Source organism: Pezoporus occidentalis, unplaced genomic scaffold (genome assembly GCF_034315485.1).
Source record: "Pezoporus occidentalis ecotype Australia unplaced genomic scaffold, CSIRO_AGI_Poc_V1 ctg78, whole genome shotgun sequence".
In the NCBI taxonomy this organism is placed as follows: Eukaryota; Metazoa; Chordata; class Aves; order Psittaciformes; family Psittacidae; genus Pezoporus; species Pezoporus occidentalis.
In genome coordinates, this window is record NW_026916137.1 from 234,206 (window position 1) to 255,121 (window position 20,916).

A 20,916-nucleotide genomic window follows, 5' to 3' on the forward strand; every position below is an offset into this window, starting at 1 on the left:
AAATTTAATCAAGTCCACAGTGCCTTGGTATAATGACTTCATCTCTAAAATGGGAGCTTTACATCTTTGAGATCAAATATAGCCCAGCTGCACTGCTGGCTTTACACCCTCCAAGTTCCCTCATCATGCAGCTACTACCCTTTAAAGCCCATTGCATGCTTATGACCACCTTGTTGTCAACAGGTTCTACTGAATCTTTTAGATGGTAGGTAGTCTAACAGGGATTGCCTACTTCTGTGAATCTGGCCTCACGAATTGCTAAGGATGTGATGATGCCCATACCCCTGAAATCATCCTTTCCCAAACTTCTGAATTACAGTCATCTATCATGAAGACTGAAACAGTTTATATGCCTTGCAATTCAGCATTCCAAACTATGCAAAAGCAGCAGCCACTCTGGAGAGATGACAGAGGTCCTTTCTGCACATTATTTCTGTTCTACATGCTTTGGGAATTGAAGCCTTACCAAGGCATTGCTGGCAGTGTCCGACATAGCATTCATTCACTGCATAAATCACTTATTTCACGTATCACAAGTACCATATTGGGCTTCTGAGCCTGAAGGTCAACACCACTGCCTTAAGCTGACTCAAACCCCATTTTCACGAGCTCACCTGTAACTACAACAGATTAAGAGTGCCCCCACATTCCCTTATGAAAGCTGAGAACAAGTACAGGGCTGTGCCACATCTGGTGCTTCACCCAGGCCTTTTCCTGTGACCTCACTGGAAGCATCCTGGGAAACACAACATTAAGTAGCAATCAGATAAAAAAAGGTGCAAAGAATATTCCAAATGTTTATTATGTATTAAAAATACCGCAAATAAGCCATACAGTTCATTTCACAGTAACCTAAACAACATTGTTCAAGAACTTCAGAAGTCAACAATGAACAGTGCAGTTCCAACAGCGACAAATTACCTTAATGCCATGGCTCCCTCTTTCTCTGCCAGCGATTCTTTCCTGTTTACAGTGGGAACAACTCCGGATATGGTTCAATATTTTATTTACCTAGGAGAACTTCTTTTCACCTGTGCTGTTCCCATAAGCACACCACTTCTGGAAGGTGCTGTTTCAAGGAATTCTTCTAACGTAGTCACGGATCTGGCTAGTGCAGGCTGAGGTGGGATGATGCCCACAAAGGATCTCCAAGGTATCTGTGTGCAGACCCCTTTACCAAATCTTTGGATAAAGTTCAAAAGTAAACTTAAAAAAGGAGGGATATTGGAACTCCTTTCCAGAAAGATAGAAACCCAAGAAAGCTCTATGAAAAACTGTGTTTTAAATGAGCATCTAGAGAATTACAACACTTTTTCCTCACTCTCAGCCAGTTCCTAAGAAGGATCCTTTGCTACCAGTGCTGCAGGCAGACACCTGGGAACAACGATGGTGACAATTAGGCACCAAGTCCTGAATACATAACAAGAGTTCAGGTTACTGTCAGCTGTGTGAAAACCTGGAAATGTATATGCCTTAGAGCAATTCTGCTGATTTCACGGTGATCTTCCCCTTTGTGTGTTTTGGAGTGTCCTGTTATCGTTAAGCATGCTTGCTATACATGGAACACAAGGTGCATTTGGTCCTTCTCTTTCCTTGTTCAAATTTGTGATAGCTTTTACAGAAAACCCTGTATTAGGCCTTTCCAGAAGAGACACATCCCCATCGTGGAAACAGTCTAAAAATACGACAAAAAAATGACTGTACCCGCTTGAATGTTATCTCACCCTTCAGATGACCCTTCTAAGCACAGATCTGCACCAGCAGCTGAAGATGCTCCAAAGAAGCCTGTGATCACAGAGAACGAATCTCTCCAGCCATATGGTGGAACACTTCTCTTAGGTCTTGGTCCCAAGCAATGCCACTTAGCTCAAACTTTCCTTGGAGTTGAGGGGGCTCCTTGTTAACTCCTTGGTACAGATTAAGGACTCACAGAAATAATACTACAGCTCAGCTGGCACCTGGTAAACTGACCACATGGCTGAATCCCAAACAGGTAAGTTGCTTCAAACCTGGTCCACACTTCAGGTTTACTGCTCTGAACAGCTTAATACAGGGATGTAGTTTTGTTCATTTGTTTCTTAAACCAAAACATACCAGTAAAATTCCCAGTGCATACAAAAGTATGCTTTTCATACCGGAAGTTGTAACTTTTCTGTGTGGGGCATCTAATGTCATAGAGTGAAACACCTTTGTGCCATGAAATATGCCCATGCTGGTGAAATACCTTCGTGCCATTAAATACGTCCATGCTAATGAGGCTGTAGTGCCTCAGTTACACCACTACAGCTACAGCCATACAGCGTGACAGAAACTCAACCCCCAACTAAACTCATTTTCTGGAAATTAAAAAAACAACAACAAAACAACCAAAATCACTACACAAGAGAGAAATAAAGGAAATAAGCAGAACCGTCTCTATTATCAAAGTATTCTCTTTGGAGGTATCAAATTGCTTTTAAAAAGAGTAAAAAACTGGGCATACAAAAGCTATTCTCCTTAATCCATTATCTGCACAAGGAGCATCGCTGCCTAAACTTTTTCATGGATTTTTTCTACTTTCACAAACAACCTTTCCAGGTCATTCCTCAGGTCATCTATTGAGCTCTTCACAGACTCCAAGTTGTTCTCATTATTTTCAATTTTCACGGAGTAGGAGACTAAACTATCAACTGCAGTTCTTATCATTTTCAAATCGGAATCAACCTGGCTGACAGAGGATCTCAGTTCATCTACAGAGCCTTCCACAGAAGAAAACTTTTCAAGATAGCCTTGAGACTGTGCTTCACCCTGGAGATTCCCTTGATCCAACAAAGTACTGATTTGCTTCTGGACATCCTGAAGAGCACCGGAGGATGGCAGCTCACTGATGCTTCTCCTCAAGTTCTCCACGTCATTGTACAGCGAGGTCTGTGATTCACCAAGATTTTTCAGAACATCTGTGACTGAAGTTAGGTCCATGTCTGAGATTCCCTGAAGAGCAGCAATGCTTTGTTCTAGGGTACTGAGCTTATTCTTATATTCTGCCTCCTTAGACAGAAAGGATCGCAAGTTTTCACTGTTCTGAACAGCAGCAGAAGTTAGAGACTCCAGGCTGTCTTCTATGTGTCTCAATCGAGACTCGAGTCCTTCACTGTTCTTCCCAAAAGTTTCTAATGCTTTTCTGAAGAGCTCATTTTCTTCCCACTTGTTGAGGTCAGCTTTAACTTGCAGCAAATCTTCATCGAGTCTTTTAATGTCACTAGGGAGATGCATAATAGAATCCTGAGCTCTCAGAACTTTCTCCTGTAAAGCTTTTAATGAAAGGTGTTCAGTGTCTGCAGCCTCTTTGAATTTCTCATGTTCTTGTTTGAGGTTGACTAGCTCTTTCACTTCAGTATACACATCTGACTCCATGGAGTCTATTGTACTCTTCAAGGACTCTATGTCCTTTTCTTTGGTTTTCATGGATGCTTGCATCTCATCAAAAGCATCTTTTAGCACCTTAATTTCATGTTTATACACATCTGCTTCCTCTAGTGAATCAACCTTTGCTTTCATATTGTTGATTTCATCTTGGCTCCTTTGCTGGACTTCAGTGAATACAGCAATGTTATCATTTATAGACTTGGTTAGCTCTGTTAGTCTCTCTTCAACTGTGTTTTCCAGAGATGTGAAGTCTCGTTCCCTTGCATCTTTCACCATGTGGATGCCATCAGACAAGTCTTTCAATATTTCATTTTGCAGCTTCTGCAGCACTTCACTGATGCGGTTTATTTCACTCTCCCCTTGTTTAACAGCCTTCTCAGTCACCTCCTGCTTCTGCTGAGCTATTTTCATCATGGACTCAAATTCTCCAAATGTGGCTTGAAGGGAACGCACCTAAAACAGAAATACACATGGTTAATACTTACAATTTCATCCTCACCCTTGTGTCCTTAGGGCCCTTGTTACTATATGAGATGTCCACCTTGCAGTCCTTCATGCTGTCTACCCAAGGTGACCCTATGGTGAACAGATACAGGAGGCACAAAAAGCCCATCATCTAGAGCCTTACAGCCATACAGAGAAATCCATCTTCTGCTGAGGATCCTTGGCCTCACTGACCTGCCACAGATGATCCAGGAAATGCATGTGTAAAAATCAAATTCGAGCCTCTTGAGTTTGCATCCACGCCCCTGAGCCATCCCTCCCCTATATGATGCCTGGTTCTACAAGCTGCAAGTCCACAGGGGAGGAAAGGGAGGGGGGAAAGCAAACAAACAAAAACCATCTGGCATCAGCTTCTGAATACAGAAAAGCCAGCCTTAGAAGTTAGCAGGCAGTAATACCCAAGGCCAATTCATGAACATGAAAGAAGTTTCACAGTAGACAAGAAAGAATAACAGGAAAAACTAAGGGGAAAGGGGAGGTGGGAATGGCTGGGGAATGGGAGTAGTGACATTTCCTATACACCAATTGAGACACAGATTTTTCTTGTTAGCCATTTTTTAAGATAAAAAACATAGAAAGGCTTTAATGTTCTCAATACTTAGTACCTCATTATTCATACACTCACACACTCTTACTGAATGTATATGGGCACAGGCAGAGAACAAAGCCATAGCAGCTGCCAAGGGGACTGACTCACATCTATCTCAGGTTAATACAGAGGGCTGTTACCACTGGATCATGGAGGTCCAGTTAAAAAAACCCACGTCTTTACAGTTGGTTTTAGTAGCAGCAGGAGTGAAAAAGGCAAGGGGTGAGTGACCTCCATGCTGGTTTACTCTTACAATTAAAGGTAATATCCAGGCCAGGGAAGCACGCATTACTTCATTTGGGGGCCACACTGAGTATCAGTCTCAGACTGTGGAGAAATCTTCTTGTGTGCATGTGGGGATTGTACTTTTTTAAACTTTGTAAAGCAATGTAAGAACTCCCACTGGCTGCAACAGGAATCCATCACGTAGAAAACACCTCAAGGCTTTGGCAGGATGGCAAGTGCTGAGTAATGCGTGCTGCCTTGCCTCATGCTACTCCCCGTATCTGAGGGGTAGATTAATCAGTCATGCCACACGGGCTGCCATGTTTACTGATTAGATACACAGCTGGAGGGGTGGTTTTATTTTATAAATAGAAGGAAGTATATTTTATATGTTCTTAGAAAGAAATACACAGAACTCCTTTTTTCCTTCGTAACTGAAGGAGGCTCCATCAGTTCCCAGTCAGACTCTGAACCCAGAAATTATTTTCAAAAAACCTAACAGATCTATTATTTAAATTATTTATACGTATTCTTGCAAGATTAAATCCCCAGCCAAATCCTCCTTGATTTTCATGGAAGTCTATACTGTGTAAGGATTGTGGGGTTTGGAGATGAGAGTTACCCTTACTCCAATAGATCCCTGCAGTTTGAAGAATACCCATATAGATGACTTTTCTCCCCCCTTCCCTCTGTAAAAAGGTCTGTAATGTCTTTACATTCCCTATGCTTGTATTCTCTAATGCTCAAATATGAAACTAGAAGCAAGCTGGGGGGGGGGGAGGGGCGCAGATAATACTGCCATATGTATTGCAGCAGTGCACCAGCCATTGACTTACAAACCTCATTTTCATTATGAAAGCCTTAGCTTTCATTCATTCTGATTTTTTCCACACAGACCTTTTTCTGTGCCACTATGAATGGACTTCAGAAATCTAAAAGAAGAGCACAGCAAAGTTCTCCTCTCCCTCTTATGACAGAATTTTTCTTTGACACATTCAACCAAATCACTGGATTCATATTTGCAATTATCTTCACTTATTAGTCTAAGAAAAAGCATCAGAAATGGCCAGGAGAATTCTCCAAAGGCCAGAAGGTCTCTGCTGCTGTATGTTTGCTGGAGATGAATCTCACTCCTCCTCAGTGGAAGTACTTTATACCAGCTCCTCCACTGCATTTGGACAATGCTCATGGTGGAACCTGAAGCTATTCTCCTATACTTCCCGCTGGGCAGCCACATGAAGGTCAGAGAGCTCTGCCATGATAAAATGGACTGGCATTTCAAATTAGACCAGCTTCTAATCTGACCTGTCCTAAACAAGAGCCACCAGGACCCAAAGCGAACCCCTTGCACATGAGGGGTAAAACTGCAACTTCAGAATAGTAGTTTGTATTCACTGCACAGCTGGTTTGCATGTGTACCTATGTGTGAGTTTGTGCATTTGGTGTCCACGGCTGGTAAGGTTTGAGACCACAGCCCTTGAAAGGTTTCACAGCATAAACACCACATAAAAATGTATCTATAGCTAACACCTATGACTTCTCTAACTCGTCATACTACCTTCTGTTTAAACACCAAACAACCTTGGCCTCTCAGAGAACTGGGCCATATTCAAGACTAAACTTCCACATCATTTCCTTTCTCCTACTGATGCGTAAAGCAGATGAGTTCACATAACACTCCTGACAGGAGCACTCTGCAATAAAAAGACTGAAGAGCAAAGCCAGTTCCAGATGGCAGCCTGCACTGATGGCACTCCGCAGGACCCTGCACTTTTGGAAAGCAGTGACAACAGTCTGGTCTCCTCTGCCTCAAGTCCATTCTTCTGTAAGGACATCAAACCAAAGCAAGCAAAGCTTTCAAGGGTTACACTGAAAATGTGTGTAATCTCCTTCTCCCACCATTTTTGCCTTACTTGTATGTATGTCTTACATCAGCCACCTGCTATACACAGGCAAATAGTTTCAAGTTCTCTTTGAAACCAACTATTTATAAACATTGGCTACATACCTGTCTCCTAGAGCATGTCAGATATACCTATGATTTTCTGCAATGACATGGAGATGGGAAGCAGCAAAATGTACCAATTCCTATGCTTATATATAGCAAAGACATATATACTGCACATGCATCTGCATTCCATGCTCATGCATTGTAACCTTGGGTTCTGCACGCCTTGACATTGCAATTCCTTCCTTCCTATAAAGAGTCTGTAAAAATGCCTTAAAAAACAGGTAAAAAACAACAACCCTCACTAGTTCAAATCATGACCCAATCATCAGTGAGGAAAATCCCCAGGATTTAAAATTAGCTTCAGAAACAACACTACAGCCCTGAATTTTACAACCCTTTTCACCCCTCATGTGAGTTTTCCCTTTCCTCCTTGTAAGGGAGAAGGAACACCAATGCTGACCCTACAAAACCCACATGTGCAGGTTGCCTCACTTATGGGAGCACCACAGACCAGAGGATCTCTGCTAGCGCCTGTCCCAACCACCCTGTCCCCTTACCACCAGCCCGAAGGGATACAGGGAATCCGCACAGCAAGCAGTCAAGCTGAGACAAGAATTTCCTTTTCTTTGATCTGATTCACTCATAACTTTACATACCGCTTTCCAACCAATTTACCTACTCCCCAGACAGGAGCCTGACTACAAGTTGATGATATGCCCTCACAGACGCCATTTTTTAAAGGTTTTAGGCAGGCCAAAGCACATCCAGATGGTCAGTGCTGTTTGTGAAACTGCAGCTCGGGGGCTAATAAGGCCTGGGAGAAAAAAAAAAATAAGGAAACCAGCATTTCTTTCACTACATTTGAGCCACACCCTTTGCCAACAACTTGTCAGCTCTTCCGCGGCCCTGGCCTGCCATGGACACGGAGAGTGTTGCTCCCTCGGCCAGAAGTAGCAGCAGGAATGTGGAAGGCGGGTACTGCAGGCGCAGCGTTTCTGGCATGGTCTCTGCTATCTGGTGAAGCTGGCACACGTTCTGTTTTACAGAGGCAGGATGGTGCCACGTCCAACCGCACTGCCACGCCAGTGCACACACCTGCCTGCTCGACGCGGCGACGAAGAGCAGCCCATCTGCCACGCTCGGGTTCAAGTGACTGGCGAGCGTCGAAGATGCGGAACCACAGTCAGCAGGCTCTCGAACTGCGGGTCCTCCAGCTTAAGCGTGCTGCCTGCGCTGCGTAAAATGGCTTCGCGCCCAAGCCCTGGAGGAGAGAGCTGGGTAGCGAGCCGCCTGCGGCCGCCGCTGTCGACTGCCCCTCAGGTCCCGCCCCGGCCCGGCCCCTCGCTGTGCTGTGGTCCGCTCCCTGCCAAGGATTCTCTGTACGAGGCCACGTTTGCAAGCTCAGGCCCAGGCTCGATTTGTCCCTCTAATGCGATGAAAGCATCTTTACGGAGGGGGAGAAGTGGAGGGGGTAGGGTACGGGACACGTCTGCTCTCCCGCAAGCCGGGCTATCCCAGACCTGCGCGGCTGCCTTTTTAAGGGGTGAACCCCCCGCTCCGCCGGTACCCACGGCCTTGCTCGCCGCCGCGGGGCTACTCCGCAGGACATCCCGCCCGCCTCCCACCGATGCCCGGCGCCGCGCTACCTTCTGCACCACGGCGTCCAGGGTGGCGGCCAGCTCCTGCCGCTGCCGGCCGGAGGCCTCCCGCTCCCGGGCGCTCCTCCCGACCTCCTCCCGCAGCTGCCGCACGTACCAGCCGGCGGGCAGCGCGGCGCCCAGCACCACTGCGGCGCCTAGCAGCAGCGCCCAGCCGCGGCGGGGGCCAGCGCCGGAGCGGCTCCCTCCGCCCCCCCCGGCGGCCCTGCCGCCCCGGCCGTGCGATGCCGCCGGCGGTTTCTTCGCCGCTGGCTCCTCGGCGCCGCCGGGCTGCGCGCTCTTGTCGTTGGCAGCGGCGGGTGGGCTGCCCCCCTTAGCGCCCCGGTGCTTGGCGGCCGACATGGCGGGACGCCGCCACCGTCGTACGCGGAGCGGGAGCAGCAGGAAAAGGAGGGAGGGATGGAGAGAGGGAAAGAAGGAGGGCGGGGGCGCCGGCCCGGGCAGCGCTGCGCTCCCCGCCCCGCCCCGGCCCCGGCCCCCGCCCCGGGGTGCCGCCACGCACACGGGGACGGCCCCGTACCGAGGGAGGCAGCGGAACAGCGAAGCGGCGGTCACAGCGGAGGGCCTCCCCGCCCGACACGGGGTGACAGACCCGGTGGCGGCCTCTCCAACTGCCAGCGGGACCCAGCCCAGAAGCCTCACAGCGGGTTCTGCCGCGCCCTCCCTTATCACAGCCGCGGGTGTCCCCAAGCCCGTCCCGGTCCCACTGTCGGGTAGTTTCAGTGGCCTCACGAAACTCCTGTTTTGTTTGGTTGTGATTTCGGCTCACAGAGCAAGCTCCAAGAGCAAGGCACGGAGAAAAAGTTGTTTTCTCCATCCACATCCTTGTTTCTGTGCCTTGGCATAAGGCTGGTCCCTCGGGCACACAACAGCTGCCTTAACTGGCAGCAGCGCTTCTGGCCCCACACGAATTCCCACCCGTTTCGCAGAGTGCTTTGTGTGAGCACACTCAGTCGAAGATGGGAACTCAGCACTCAACCTCCCTACGGAGCCTTCGCGCTCCCAGCATGCTCTTTTGCCTCACCACGTCGACACGAGTCTGCTGCATCCCAACAGAGCATGTCCCGGCACATGGCAGGAAAGGATGAGCAGGCTTCCTCCTGCATCATGAGAAAGAACTGTGGAGGAAAGAAGCAAGCAGAACAAAGGGACGGGATAAGGCACTAGTGGAGGAAACAGTCTACTGTGCACCGGATTAATCAAGCGGTCCTATGGGAGGAAGAATTGCATCTGATGCTGCAATACAGGATCCTTATGCAAGTTCCACCAAGGAACTGGGTGGACTTGAGGCTGTGGTTTTAGGGCACTGGTAATAGAGAGCTGGGGGTAGTTACTCTTCATAGAGGAAACTGGTAGGGAATGTGCTGTACAGCCGTGTTTGGGTGGAAGGGAGATATATAGGAATAACTTGAAAACTCTGTTGAAAATCCCTCATTTTTTTCAGCATCACAAAGACCTGCTTAAACCCTTTTCAGAAAGTGAGTAGTTGTACCTTAAACTGTTATGTACTTGCTTGATTGTGGAAACTTGAAAAAAATACAACCTAAGTGCCTTTCTGCTGTCTGCCTACAACTTTGGCCAGACTACAGGACAGGCGACAGCACGGAAAAAGCCTTAAATTTAAAAAAAATGCCCTGAGTTCAGCAGTATTGTACCCTTTTTTTGTTCTTTAGTCCTAAGTGGCTTAGAGAGACGGACTTTTCGTAACCTTTGACCTCAAGTTGTCCACACATGCACAGCACAAGGCCAAGGTGTGTAACTGTGTCTGCTTTTTCTAACTATGGGTTACAATTTGCAAAGTGAGTCCTAATTTTTACAAGAAAGGACTGGGGCATATTCTCTTTTAACCTCACTGGGTACCTTGCAGGCAACAGCAATACAGACATTCACCTGCTAGCTGAGTACAAATACAAGTGCATTGCACGTGCCTTCTTCAGCTCTTGAGCCCTCCATGCCTTCTTCCCTTCTTGAGTCCCTTGTACTGATGTCCTGTTTGCTGCTTCCTTTGAAGTTGGAAGCAACACTTACTCCCCTGTTTCATGAGTTGCCTGAAGATTCAGAGTGAGATGCATATTGCAAGTTGCTATTTCAGTGTTAGCAGAAGAGAGCTTGCAATCAGGTGGAGACTTGCTTGTTGCTAGCAACTTCCATGAGGGTCTTGGACCCAGGATTCTGGACCTAGGACAGTGTTGTAATGCAGCGTCCAAGTAGCTAGGGTATCAGGATGGACTTGCCAGTATTTTTGAAAACTGCCTTTCATTTCACTACAAGATGATCAATGAACAAAGTAAAGCTGGTCCTGTATTGTTCCTTTCTTTTACAATTATGAAGACCAGAGACTTACACAGTAGACTTCTATTACTGCCTCTGTCTCACGTTCTCAGGGGGCCATGCAGAGCAATAATGGCTCTAGACCTGGGCTAAATGCAAACAACTGCTAGACAACTAGTAGCAAATGTGGTAGTTTCAAAAGGATTTGGTGTTTGTGTTTTTAAGAACAATACAATGGAAAGTTCTTGGCTGTTGGTTTCTCCCTCAGACATGTTACTCTTCTGCTGTATTTTAATGTGTATCTTTCTAGCTAAAGCTAACTTTCACAACAAAAAGTATTTACTCATGTTTCTATCTGTTAATATCTGTGGGGGATAAAAGAAAATTCTGTTCAAGACACAGAATCAATGAATGAAAATAATGCTTTAAAGCTCTACGGGGGTTCTGGGCAGAGATCTTACATGTGTTGCTTTGGTGTCTCTAAGACATGAAAGAAAATGTTACTAGCAACAAGCTCATTCCAGTTCTATGCCTGGGCTGCTGAACTGCTGATGTTAATTTGATTTATTTCCTTCTTGTGCTTTTGTGTTACACGGAAATGCATTGCTTGCCAAGAGGCATTGCACAAGTGACGTTTCAGCACATTACTGTGCAAGCCGTAACTCCTTGCAAGAGAAAAGCTTGAGGTGCTAATGTGTCTGTTTCTCTGTTTGATTACAGCAAGAAATCCAATCAGGTTTTGTCTTGGAAGACATTTTCTTTTCTTGGTCGTTCATTTGATTCCCAGTACATATTATAGGCTTTATTTTTAAATAATTTTTAGGTTGAGTATTCTTCAGAGACAACAAACTTTACCTAGGCAGTATCACAGCTCCTGACGTCAGACAAGCAAATCCAGTTCCATTCAATACTTCCGGCAAGGTTTAAGAGGAACTGAACTGTTTAGCCTGTACGTGGTGTTCTAGGCAGTAACTACTAGCATGGGTAACAGAAGCAGAATATACAGTTGAATGTCTCGGGCATTTTGTCAGCACACTTGTGTTTAAACACCAAATGACCTTGGCCTTGACCTTCGACAGACCTGAAGCCAAAAGTTATTATCTGGAGATGATGCTGAAGTGACTGCAGGTTACAGACACCACAGCAAAACTTGCTTAGCTGATTGCACTGACCATGATAGTCCCAAATAGTGGAGAGCTTGCACAGGGTCAAGAGGTTGTCTTGAATACATCCCAGAGGTGGTTGGAGCCGACAGAAGGAGGAGGCTTGCACTGAAACAGTTGAGGAACCTTCAATACTCTGTCCACCTCAATACCATGGGAGTAAAAATCTTCATCAGTAAATGAAGCACCCTGGGAAGGCTAGGACAGCAGTTTCCACAGTGAACATCCAGCCACAGCCTTAGCTGTCTCACACTTTGTAAATGTGATAAAGGGGATCTCAGATTTCTCTTCAGAAGGGGCTAGAAAGGCCAGGATTTGTAGCAGTACCCTGAGACCCACCTTTGAAGCTGTTTATTTTGGAGAGCTTACAATAAGAACTGAGACGTATGGATGTTACCAGGGATGATAATAAAGAGGATCATCAATGTTAAGCATGAAGGGAAGCAAATCTTTTTCAGATAGTAAGGCAGTGTAGGCAACTGTTCTACCATTTCTCCCCCAGCTTGGCAGTGACAAGGAAAATGCTAGCCATGTACTAGCTAAGGCTTGTTCTCACCAAGGAGCCAAAGCAAACTATTCCACACCAAAAGTATTGCTCTACAAACAATTTCTCATTGTACTTGGTGTAGTGTGTCAAACTCTTTCTTTCCTATGTACAGAAAGACAGAGCACTAGTGCGGAGGGGAGTATGCATTAGGGATTCTCTGAGGTGCAGAAGTAGCTAGAGATTGAAGACTGGTGAGGTTGCGGAGTTTACTGATATACCAGTTTCTCTCAGACTTCAATATTCTGCTTTGCCTCTGTGAATTTGAAGCCAAATGCTTCAATGTGGAGAAGCAGCAATCCTGTTTGCCTCTCACAAGACTTATTTCTCCTTGGAACACAGGAAACCACAAAAGAGCAAGCTGAGAATGCATCCTTAACACCTGCCTTGTGGACTTTTTGTCTTACCCTTGAGCCTATTATCAAATCTGGGCCTGATGGTCTCAGCCAACCCAGAGTCTTAACATCCATCTGTTAATACTAAAGCCAGTCTGACTGGCTCAGTTATTAGGATTAGGGTAAAATATCTCGTGACTTCAAGTTAAGTTCTCAACTTAGTTGTCATGAGCCCTGGGTAAACAGTAACATGCCTTGCCCTTTCCCTCTCCTCCCACTCAAACCATAAGTTAGCCATATACTGGGACATTTCTGACCTGTAGGGCCAAATGCAGCTGCATATCTTACCTAGTCAGTAGCTGTAGCTGTTTGCTGGATAAAGCAGTGATTAATTGTAGGCTTTATTGGCTTTGCAAATTCTACTGGTAACAGTAAGAAAACGTTACGAACTAACACCCTGCAAAGGCTGAGCACAACCAGTTCTTCACTTCCATTAACAGTGCTTCTATAGTGAGGCAGAATTAAGGCCAAATTGAGACACTAGTCAAAATTCCAGATTTGTACGTTGCTGTGGTTTAACCCTAGCCGGCAGTGGAGCACCACACAGCTGCTCACTCGCTTTCCACAGTGGGATGAGGGAAAAGAAGCAGCAGGGTAAAAGTGAGAAAACACATGGATTGAAATAAAAGTAGTTTCATAATTGAAATAAAATAGTAAGACATTTTAATGAAAAGGAGTATAACAAGGAGTCCTGGGTTCAGCAGTCTCAGTAGCTGGTGCAGTGCTGTGTTTTTGACTTTCAGCCTGGGAACAGCGCTGATAACACCAATGCTTTTAGTTGTTGCTCAGTAATGTTTAGTCTGACCAAGGACTTTCTGAGTCTCATGCTCTGCCAGGGAGGAGGGGAAGCCAGGAGGAAGCAGAGACAGGACACTTGACCCAAACTAACCAAAGAAGTATTCCATACCACAGCAAGTCATGCCCACTATATAAACTGGGGGCAGTTATCCAGGACTAGATCACTGCTCGGGTTGGGGTGATTATTGGTCAGCAGGTGGCAAGCGGTTGTATTCTCTCCCCTTGTTATTTCCCTTATCATTATTATTATTGGTGGTAGCAGCAGTGGTCTGTTACCGGACTGCTCTTATCTCAACCTGTGGGATTTACATTCTTTCGATTCTCACAGAATCATAGAATCGTTAGGGTTGGAAAGGACCTTAAGATCATCTAGTTCCAACCCCCCTGCCATGGGCAGGGACACCTTACACTAAATCATATCACCCAAGGCCTCGTCCAACCTGGCCTTGAACACTGCCAGGAATGGAGCATTCACAACCTCCCTGGGCAACCCATTCCAGTGCCTCACCACCCTAACAGGAAAGAATTTCCTTCTTATATCCAACCTAAACTTCCCCTGTTTAAGTTTTAACCCATTACCCGTTGTCCTGTCACTACAGTCTCTAATGAAGAGTCCCTCCCCAGCATCCCTATAGGCCCCCTTCAGATACTGGAAGGCTGCTATGAGGTCTCCACGCAGCCTTCTCTTCTCCAGGCTGCACAGCCCCAACTTCCTCAGCCTGTCTTCATATGGGAGGTGCTCCAGTCCCCTGATCATCCTCGTGGCCCTTCTCTGGACTTGTTCCAACAGTTCCATGTCCTTTTTATGTTGAGGACACCAGAACTGCACACAATACTCCAGGTGAGGTCTCACAAGAGCAGAGTAGAGGGGCAGGATCACCTCCTTCGGCCTGCTGGTCACGCTCCTTTTGATGCCGCCCAGGATACGGTTGCCTTTCTGGGCTGCAAGTGCACACTGCCGGCCCATGTTCATTTTCTCATCGACCAGCACCCCAAAGTCCTTCTCTGCAGGGCTGCTCTGAATCTCTTCTCTGCCCAACCTGTAGCTGTACCTGGGATTGCTCTGACCCAGGTGTAGGACCTTGCACTTCTCATGGTTAAACCATCAGCCCACCTCACAAGTGTGTCAAGGTCCCTCTGGATGGCATTCCTTCCCTCCAGCGTATCAACCGAACCACACAGCTTGGTGTCATCGGCAAACTTGCTGAGGGCGCACTCAATCCCACTGTCCATGTCAGCGACGAAGATGTTAAACAAGACTGGTCCCAACACCGATCCCTGAGGGACACCACTCGTTACTGGTCTCCAGCTGGACATTGAGCCATTGACCACAACTCTTTGTGTGTGGCCATCCAGCCAGTTGTTTATCCACCGAGTGGTCCATCCATCAAATTGATGTCGCTCCAGTTTAGAGACATGGATGTCGTGTGGGACAGTGTCGAACGCTTTGCACAAGTCCAGGTAGATGACATCAACTGCTCTACCCCTGTCCATCAGTTCTGTAGCCCCATCATAGAAGGCCACCAGGTTGGTCAGGCAGGTTTCCCCTTAGTGAAGCCATGCTGGCTGTCACCAAGCACCTTGTTGATTTTCATGTGCCTTAGCATGCCTTCCAGGAGAATCTGCTCCAAGATTTTGCCAGGCACAGAGGTGAGACTGACTGGTCTGTAGTTCCCCGGGTCATCCATTTTCCCCTTCTTGAAAATGGGGGTTATATTTCCCTTTTTCCAGTCGTTGGGAACTTCACCTGACTGCCATGATTTCTCAAATATGATGGCCAGCAGCTTCGCAACTTCATTTGCCAGCTCCTTCAGGACCCGCGGATGGATTTCATCAGGTCCCATGGACTTGTGCATGTTCAGATTTTTAAGATGGTGTCGAACCAGATCCTCTCCTACAGTGGGAGCAAGATTCTCCTCCCCATCCCTCCGGGAGCCGGGGGACGGGAGGAAGAGGGGGAGTGAGAGAGCAACTACATGGTTCTGAATTACTGACTAGATTTAAACCATGACACAAGGAGAGAGAAATAAACCCCCCAAAAAAGACAAGTGCTACAAAGGAGAAAACAATTGCTCACCACCAACCTGCTTGATGCCAGTCCCCAAGCTGCGACTCCCCAACAACATCTTTCCTTATTGCTGAGCATGACTTCCTATGGCATGGAATATCTCTTTGGTCAGTTGGAGCCAGCTGTCCCCACTGTGTCACCTCACAACATCTTGTGCACCCCCAGCCTACTCACTGGTGGGCAGGTGTCAGGAGCAGAAAAGGCCTTGATCTTTGTAAGCACTGCTCACTAACTAAAATATCCCTGTGTTATCAACACTGTTCCCAGCACAAATCCTGAACATCATCCCATACAAGTTACTATGAAGAAAATTAACTCTATACCAGCCCAAACCAGCACATACCCGCATGTCCTGTATAAGACACAAGGACATTGATCTTCTTAATTGAGCAGAACACATTTAAAGGTTGTACACTTCATTTTCCTGGCTGACATTGCAGATGACACAAACAAGAAATTAGTGAAATTTGTCTGTGGAGAAAATCTCCACAGTAGGTAACCTACTTCAAGATCCATATAATGGCCTATATATTCAGTGCCTCTGGATCAGGAAGGAATTGAAACCAAGAAGGAGGTTAAGTGTTGAGTACTCTGGTGTCTAACTTAATTCTTGGCCTTTGGACTGGAATCTGGAAGAATGTCTTTGGTGCCTCAGCTATGTACACAGATGCACATCTCAGACAGACAGATAGATAGATAGGACCAACTAGGTATTTAATGAGCTCCAAAACAGCTAGTGTGCTGTGGGAAAAGGGCACTGCTACAACTGGAAAAAAAAAAAAAAAGTTGTTTTAAAGCCATTCCTTTCTGGAATCCCATCTCTTACTCCATGATGTAGGGTGATACCCCTGAGATACTTTTTTCTTTAAAGTTAATCTTTCATACAAATATTTAGAAGCTAGTTTACTTGGTGAGGCTGGGGCATCCCTTTCCCTCCCTGGGCAAGCTAGACCACTGAGCATCACAGGTTTCCTCAACTGCCAGTCCACACAAACAACACACAAAACGCACCTAAGTCACTGGCCCTGGTGTTTGCAGCAAGTACTCTTCATGCAGTTTTAGATGATATAGCTGGTTAATTAATAAAAGGCACCAGCTGCCATCACAGCAAAAAGCAGAATACAGCTTCCCCCCCCATCTTTCAGATGGCATTTAAGACAAAATGGATGTAAAAAAATAACACTAAATAATGTCATCTGAAGTGGAAATAGTCCTGTACAAAGCAGCCCATCTGTGTGCCATCAGTCTTCTCCAAGGCTCTTTTGAGCTTCTCTCAGATTGTCACTGCCACATGACATGCAGAAACTGGGGCAAAGTAGCGCAAACATAGTTATTTAAAACGTCGTCTTCTTTCTGGGAGCTATCGGATTAGGCTGTTGGACTTAATCCCATTTAATGTCTCTGGAGGCCAGGCTAAGAGTGCCAGGGCTGGCAGGTGCTCTGCACTGCCAGAAGCAAGGGCTCCTGCTCAAGCAGGGCACTGCATTTGTGTAGCCAAACTCCCTTGCCTGCTTTAGGACCTCACTTTTATAGTAGAGGTTAATAGGACTGACAGTGGGCTTTGGTCTATGCAAATACAACATCTATCCCATATAGTTCACTGTGTGTGTTAAAAGATTATCTGTAGGAAGGGGAACTCAGTGTCTTCATGACAAACAAAGCTTGATTTAGTTACCTCCTGCCTGAAGAGATGACTGCCACTGTTTTCCCCTCCACGGTTCCTGGTAGGTGGGGCAATGGTGGCACATAGCTCCTGCACAGGAAGAGGTGATGACCCTGATAGGTACTGCTGGCCCGGCGGGTGCGTGAAGCTGCCTGGTCAATGAGGTCAATACAGTAAGTAATGCATTCCCAGTAACAGTGCTGTACTGCCTCATGCCGCGTTCCTCAGTAGGCACTCAGCAGTCCTCCCAGCACCACAGCCATGAGCAAGGCTGCTGACCAAACTCGGCACAGCCCTCAGACTAAGATGGCGGGGGGGTGGCAGCTGGGGGCCAAGTTGGCCGGGGTGTGGAGGGGGGTACCTCACCCCCTCCCCGTCGAGAGACTAAGGAAAGCAGGGCAGGGTTGCTCGTGGGGGCATACTTGAAGCTTCCACTGCAGCGGGGCTAACACGGACGGGCAAAGGCACCCCGAAGTGCTCCCACTTCCCGTGTTGAGAACGGGACCTCTAGTATGCCGCCCCCCTGGCGTGTAGCCTCACCCACTGAGGCAGCGTGGGGCGGGGCTAAGGTGCAGACTCTGCTCCTTCCCAGCGTGGGGCGGAGCTAACCACACCGCCGCGGCTCTTCCGTAAACACCACCCCGGCCTTCCCACCCCCACCCCCACCCGGCAAGGCCCATTCAAGGTGGGGGAATCTGCAGAAGCGTCTCCCCCGTCACTTGATATATTCTCCCCCCTTAGTGCTCGCAGCCGGGTAGAATGAGGACATACGGACTGTTTCTGCGGGGATAGGAGCAAGTTGACCCAAATCGTCGGACCAACTGGCGCTGGCAGGCCGGAAAAGATTACGTCCCCCCCACGTCACCCGCGGAGATGGACGCGTCCAAGGAAGACACTAATAGTCCGTGCTGGGTATATAACTCGGGGGGGAAGGGGGGTGGCGTTTAAACGTCTGGTGAGCGCCGCGCTGAGGGTGAGCTGCTGCCGCCGCCGGCTCGCGGTGAGTGACCGGGGTGAGCAGGGCAGGGCCGCGTTTGTGCCGGCACGGCACACGTCTGGGTGTCCACGTACAGGCTGTGGGGTCGGAGCTGGCCCGTGCAGAGTGTTGGCAGGAGCGGGATGCGCTCGGCTCTGAAGCCCCAGTGGGGCTCCCGCTGCAGCAAGTGGGCTTAGCAGCCACTGCTGTGGGTCTGTAGTGTGACCCTTGCCCTGCGTCTCCTGGGCTGTCTCCGTCCCTTGATGTCCGCTGGCTACCGGGGCGGGCGCAGCGGTGGGGTTTTCCCCTTGCAGCCCGGCTCCCGCTCACTTCCCGGGGCGTGCGGGGCCAGGACGCTTGGGGACGGGCAGCCGGGTTCGCTTTCCACGGGGCTGGCGGAGACAGGGTTCCCTTCTGTCTTGTCCTTCGCCCTTCCTCCCCCCGGCCCTGTCCTTGGAAACGCTGTTTGTTTTGGTCGGTGAGTGCCAAGGTCCTGCCTCTGGTAACTGCTAAAAACATGGGGCCGGGGGAGGAGACAGGCAAAGAAACAGATGGAGGAAGAGGAGGAGCCGGCGGCGGTGCCGCTGCCCCGCCGAGGGTTGGGGGTCGGGCAGGGCTGGGCATCCTCAGCCTCCCTCAGCGGTGTTTCTGGCCCTGGGCTGGGGCGCCTTGCTCCTAAATGCGGGAGGTGAGGGTGGCTGCCGTGGCCACGGACAGTGGGGGACACTGCTCATCTCGCTTTTACATAGTCTTAAACTCCTCTTCAAGAGAAGCCTGTATGTAAAGTGGAGAGCTGCGGAACTAGGAAGGTGAAGGTGAGAAATGACGGCTCTGAGCTGTGAAAAAGGAGGCATGAGCAAATTCCTTAACTCTTAACAAAGGCTCTTTTCTGCTCCGGTGCCGTGAGTGCTGCCAGAGGTGGAATCAGTGATAGGGAAACTCGAGCCCAAAGGAGATTCGGTCGGTGCCAGCTAGAAGATAGTAAGGATGTAAGCCTAGTAGAGTGAACAAAGTTAAGACACTTAAAGTGGTAAAACTGGACAGAGCACTTTAAAAGTGTGCATGGATGGAGTGATTTACTTGAATAAGCAGGGCTGTGCAAAAACTTTTCTTGACGATGTTACCTGAAGTTAAACCCATCCAGACTGTCTTTCACTCCCCCAAGGTGCTTCATAAAATAACTTGTAAAGGAAGTTTTTGGGTATAAAAAATGTGTGTGTTCTCTAAGCCTAATCTGATCTTGTGATCTTTATCAGTTATAACTTTATGATACAGTTACTGCATCACCCAGCCTGATAAGAGCAAGATGCCTTTAGGCATCTACAGTGTTGTATTCATTTCATCCAAGCTGTTTAAATCGCAGCAGAAACCGTGATAACTTAGTTAACTAGAATCTTGGGGTTTGTACACTTTGAAGATATTTTTATCTTGGTCTCCTATTTAGAGTTTTTCCTTAAAACCCTGTGAAATCGTACTGATTGAAAGAGAGAAAACAGTGTATTGAAGCCCACTGTGAAGGAATTCAACCTAATATAAAAGTAAATGTCATTTATTTTCAATTCAGGAAGAGTAAAGCAGGTTGTAACCACAGGCTGATCCTTTAATAGAATAGGTAGGATATTAAACTGTGTATTAAAACAACAACCTAATATGTAATACCTAATGAACAATTGAAAAAAGTTGGGATTATCTGTTCAATATGGGGAGTTACAAAGAGATGTTGGAAGGTCAGAAGGATTTCTGAAATATTTTTACTTGGGAATTATATTAAACCTAAAGTTACATGTGAACTTGGCTTGTAATAATTTACAACAAGCTCTGTGCTGTGTGGAACAGCAGCTCTTCCAGTGTTTAGGCTATAGAAAAAGGACCAAGTGACTTGGTTGTCTTTTGTTGTAACTACTTAGAAGTGCTTTTTTTTTTTTTTTCTGGTTTGTACTTCCCTTTGATATGCTCAATAAATGTACTCTTGTCAGAGTTTCTTAGCTGTTGGGTAACATATTTAAAAACTGTAGATGACATGTCCACATTCTGCTTGCACATTTGTCTGTGTTTACTTTGTTGTGCTTACTGCCTTGTTTATCTTTTAAACTTGTAATTTAGCAATAATGTTCTGAATCTGCAGAATGTACCTATTCTTCTTTACCATTCCATTTGAAGCATCCTACTCGGTAATACATTTACTGTGGCAAAGCTTTCAGTGTATTTTCAGTGTGTCATCTCCGGTTGCATTGTTGAAACTTGTTATTTAAAACCTCTTATTTAAATTGGGTCTTCGAGAGCACTCTGACAGCTCTGCTCTCTGTATGTGTGTATGTATTGTAGGAACAGCTATGGTCTCAGTACTTCAAAATATGTCATGGGCCTCTTTGAAATGCATGTATTTGTTGCTGAAAGATCCTTTACTGGGACTAATATGTAAGGATTTAATGTATATAGAATTTTACCATAATGGAATCATCATAGAGTGGATTGGGCTGGAAGGGACCTTAATGATCATCTAGTTCCAATACCCTTCCATGGGCAGGGACACCTTCCACGAGACCAGGTTGCTTAAAGCCCCATGCAACCTGGACTTGAACACTGACAAGGATGGGGCTGCCACTTCTCTGGGCAACCTGTGCCAGGGCCTCAGAACCCTCATGATATTTTAATTTCTACTGTCATGTTTTGGACCTCTTGGGAATCAAGACTGGGGCCGAAAAT

General features: G+C 47.1%; 1 protein-coding gene across 1 annotated transcript; it reads right to left on the reverse strand.

Annotated features, from left to right (window-relative positions):
• Positions 1 to 777: 777 nt before the first annotated feature.
• On the reverse strand, positions 778 to 8,758 carry CKAP4 (cytoskeleton associated protein 4). The gene is made up of 2 exons (XM_062602737.1): positions 8,321 to 8,758; positions 778 to 3,858 (listed from the first exon to the last, which is right to left on the reverse strand). Exons 1-2 carry the CDS (start codon positions 8,672 to 8,674, stop codon positions 2,530 to 2,532), a joined length of 1,683 nt encoding a protein of 560 aa, XP_062458721.1. The 5' UTR covers positions 8,675 to 8,758; the 3' UTR covers positions 778 to 2,529.
• Between the last annotated feature and the right edge of the window lie 12,158 nt (positions 8,759 to 20,916).

Bases quoted from the DNA above. Each gene is read 5' to 3' on its own strand.
- CKAP4 (XM_062602737.1), bottom strand. From the start codon at position 8,674: ATGTCGGCCGCCAAGCACCGGGGCGCTAAGGGGGGCAGCCCACCCGCC. The intron at 3,859-8,320 runs GTAGCGCGGCGC...TTTCTGTTTTAG, and splicing joins TGGACGCCGTGGTGCAGAAG to GTGCGTTCCCTTCAAGCCAC.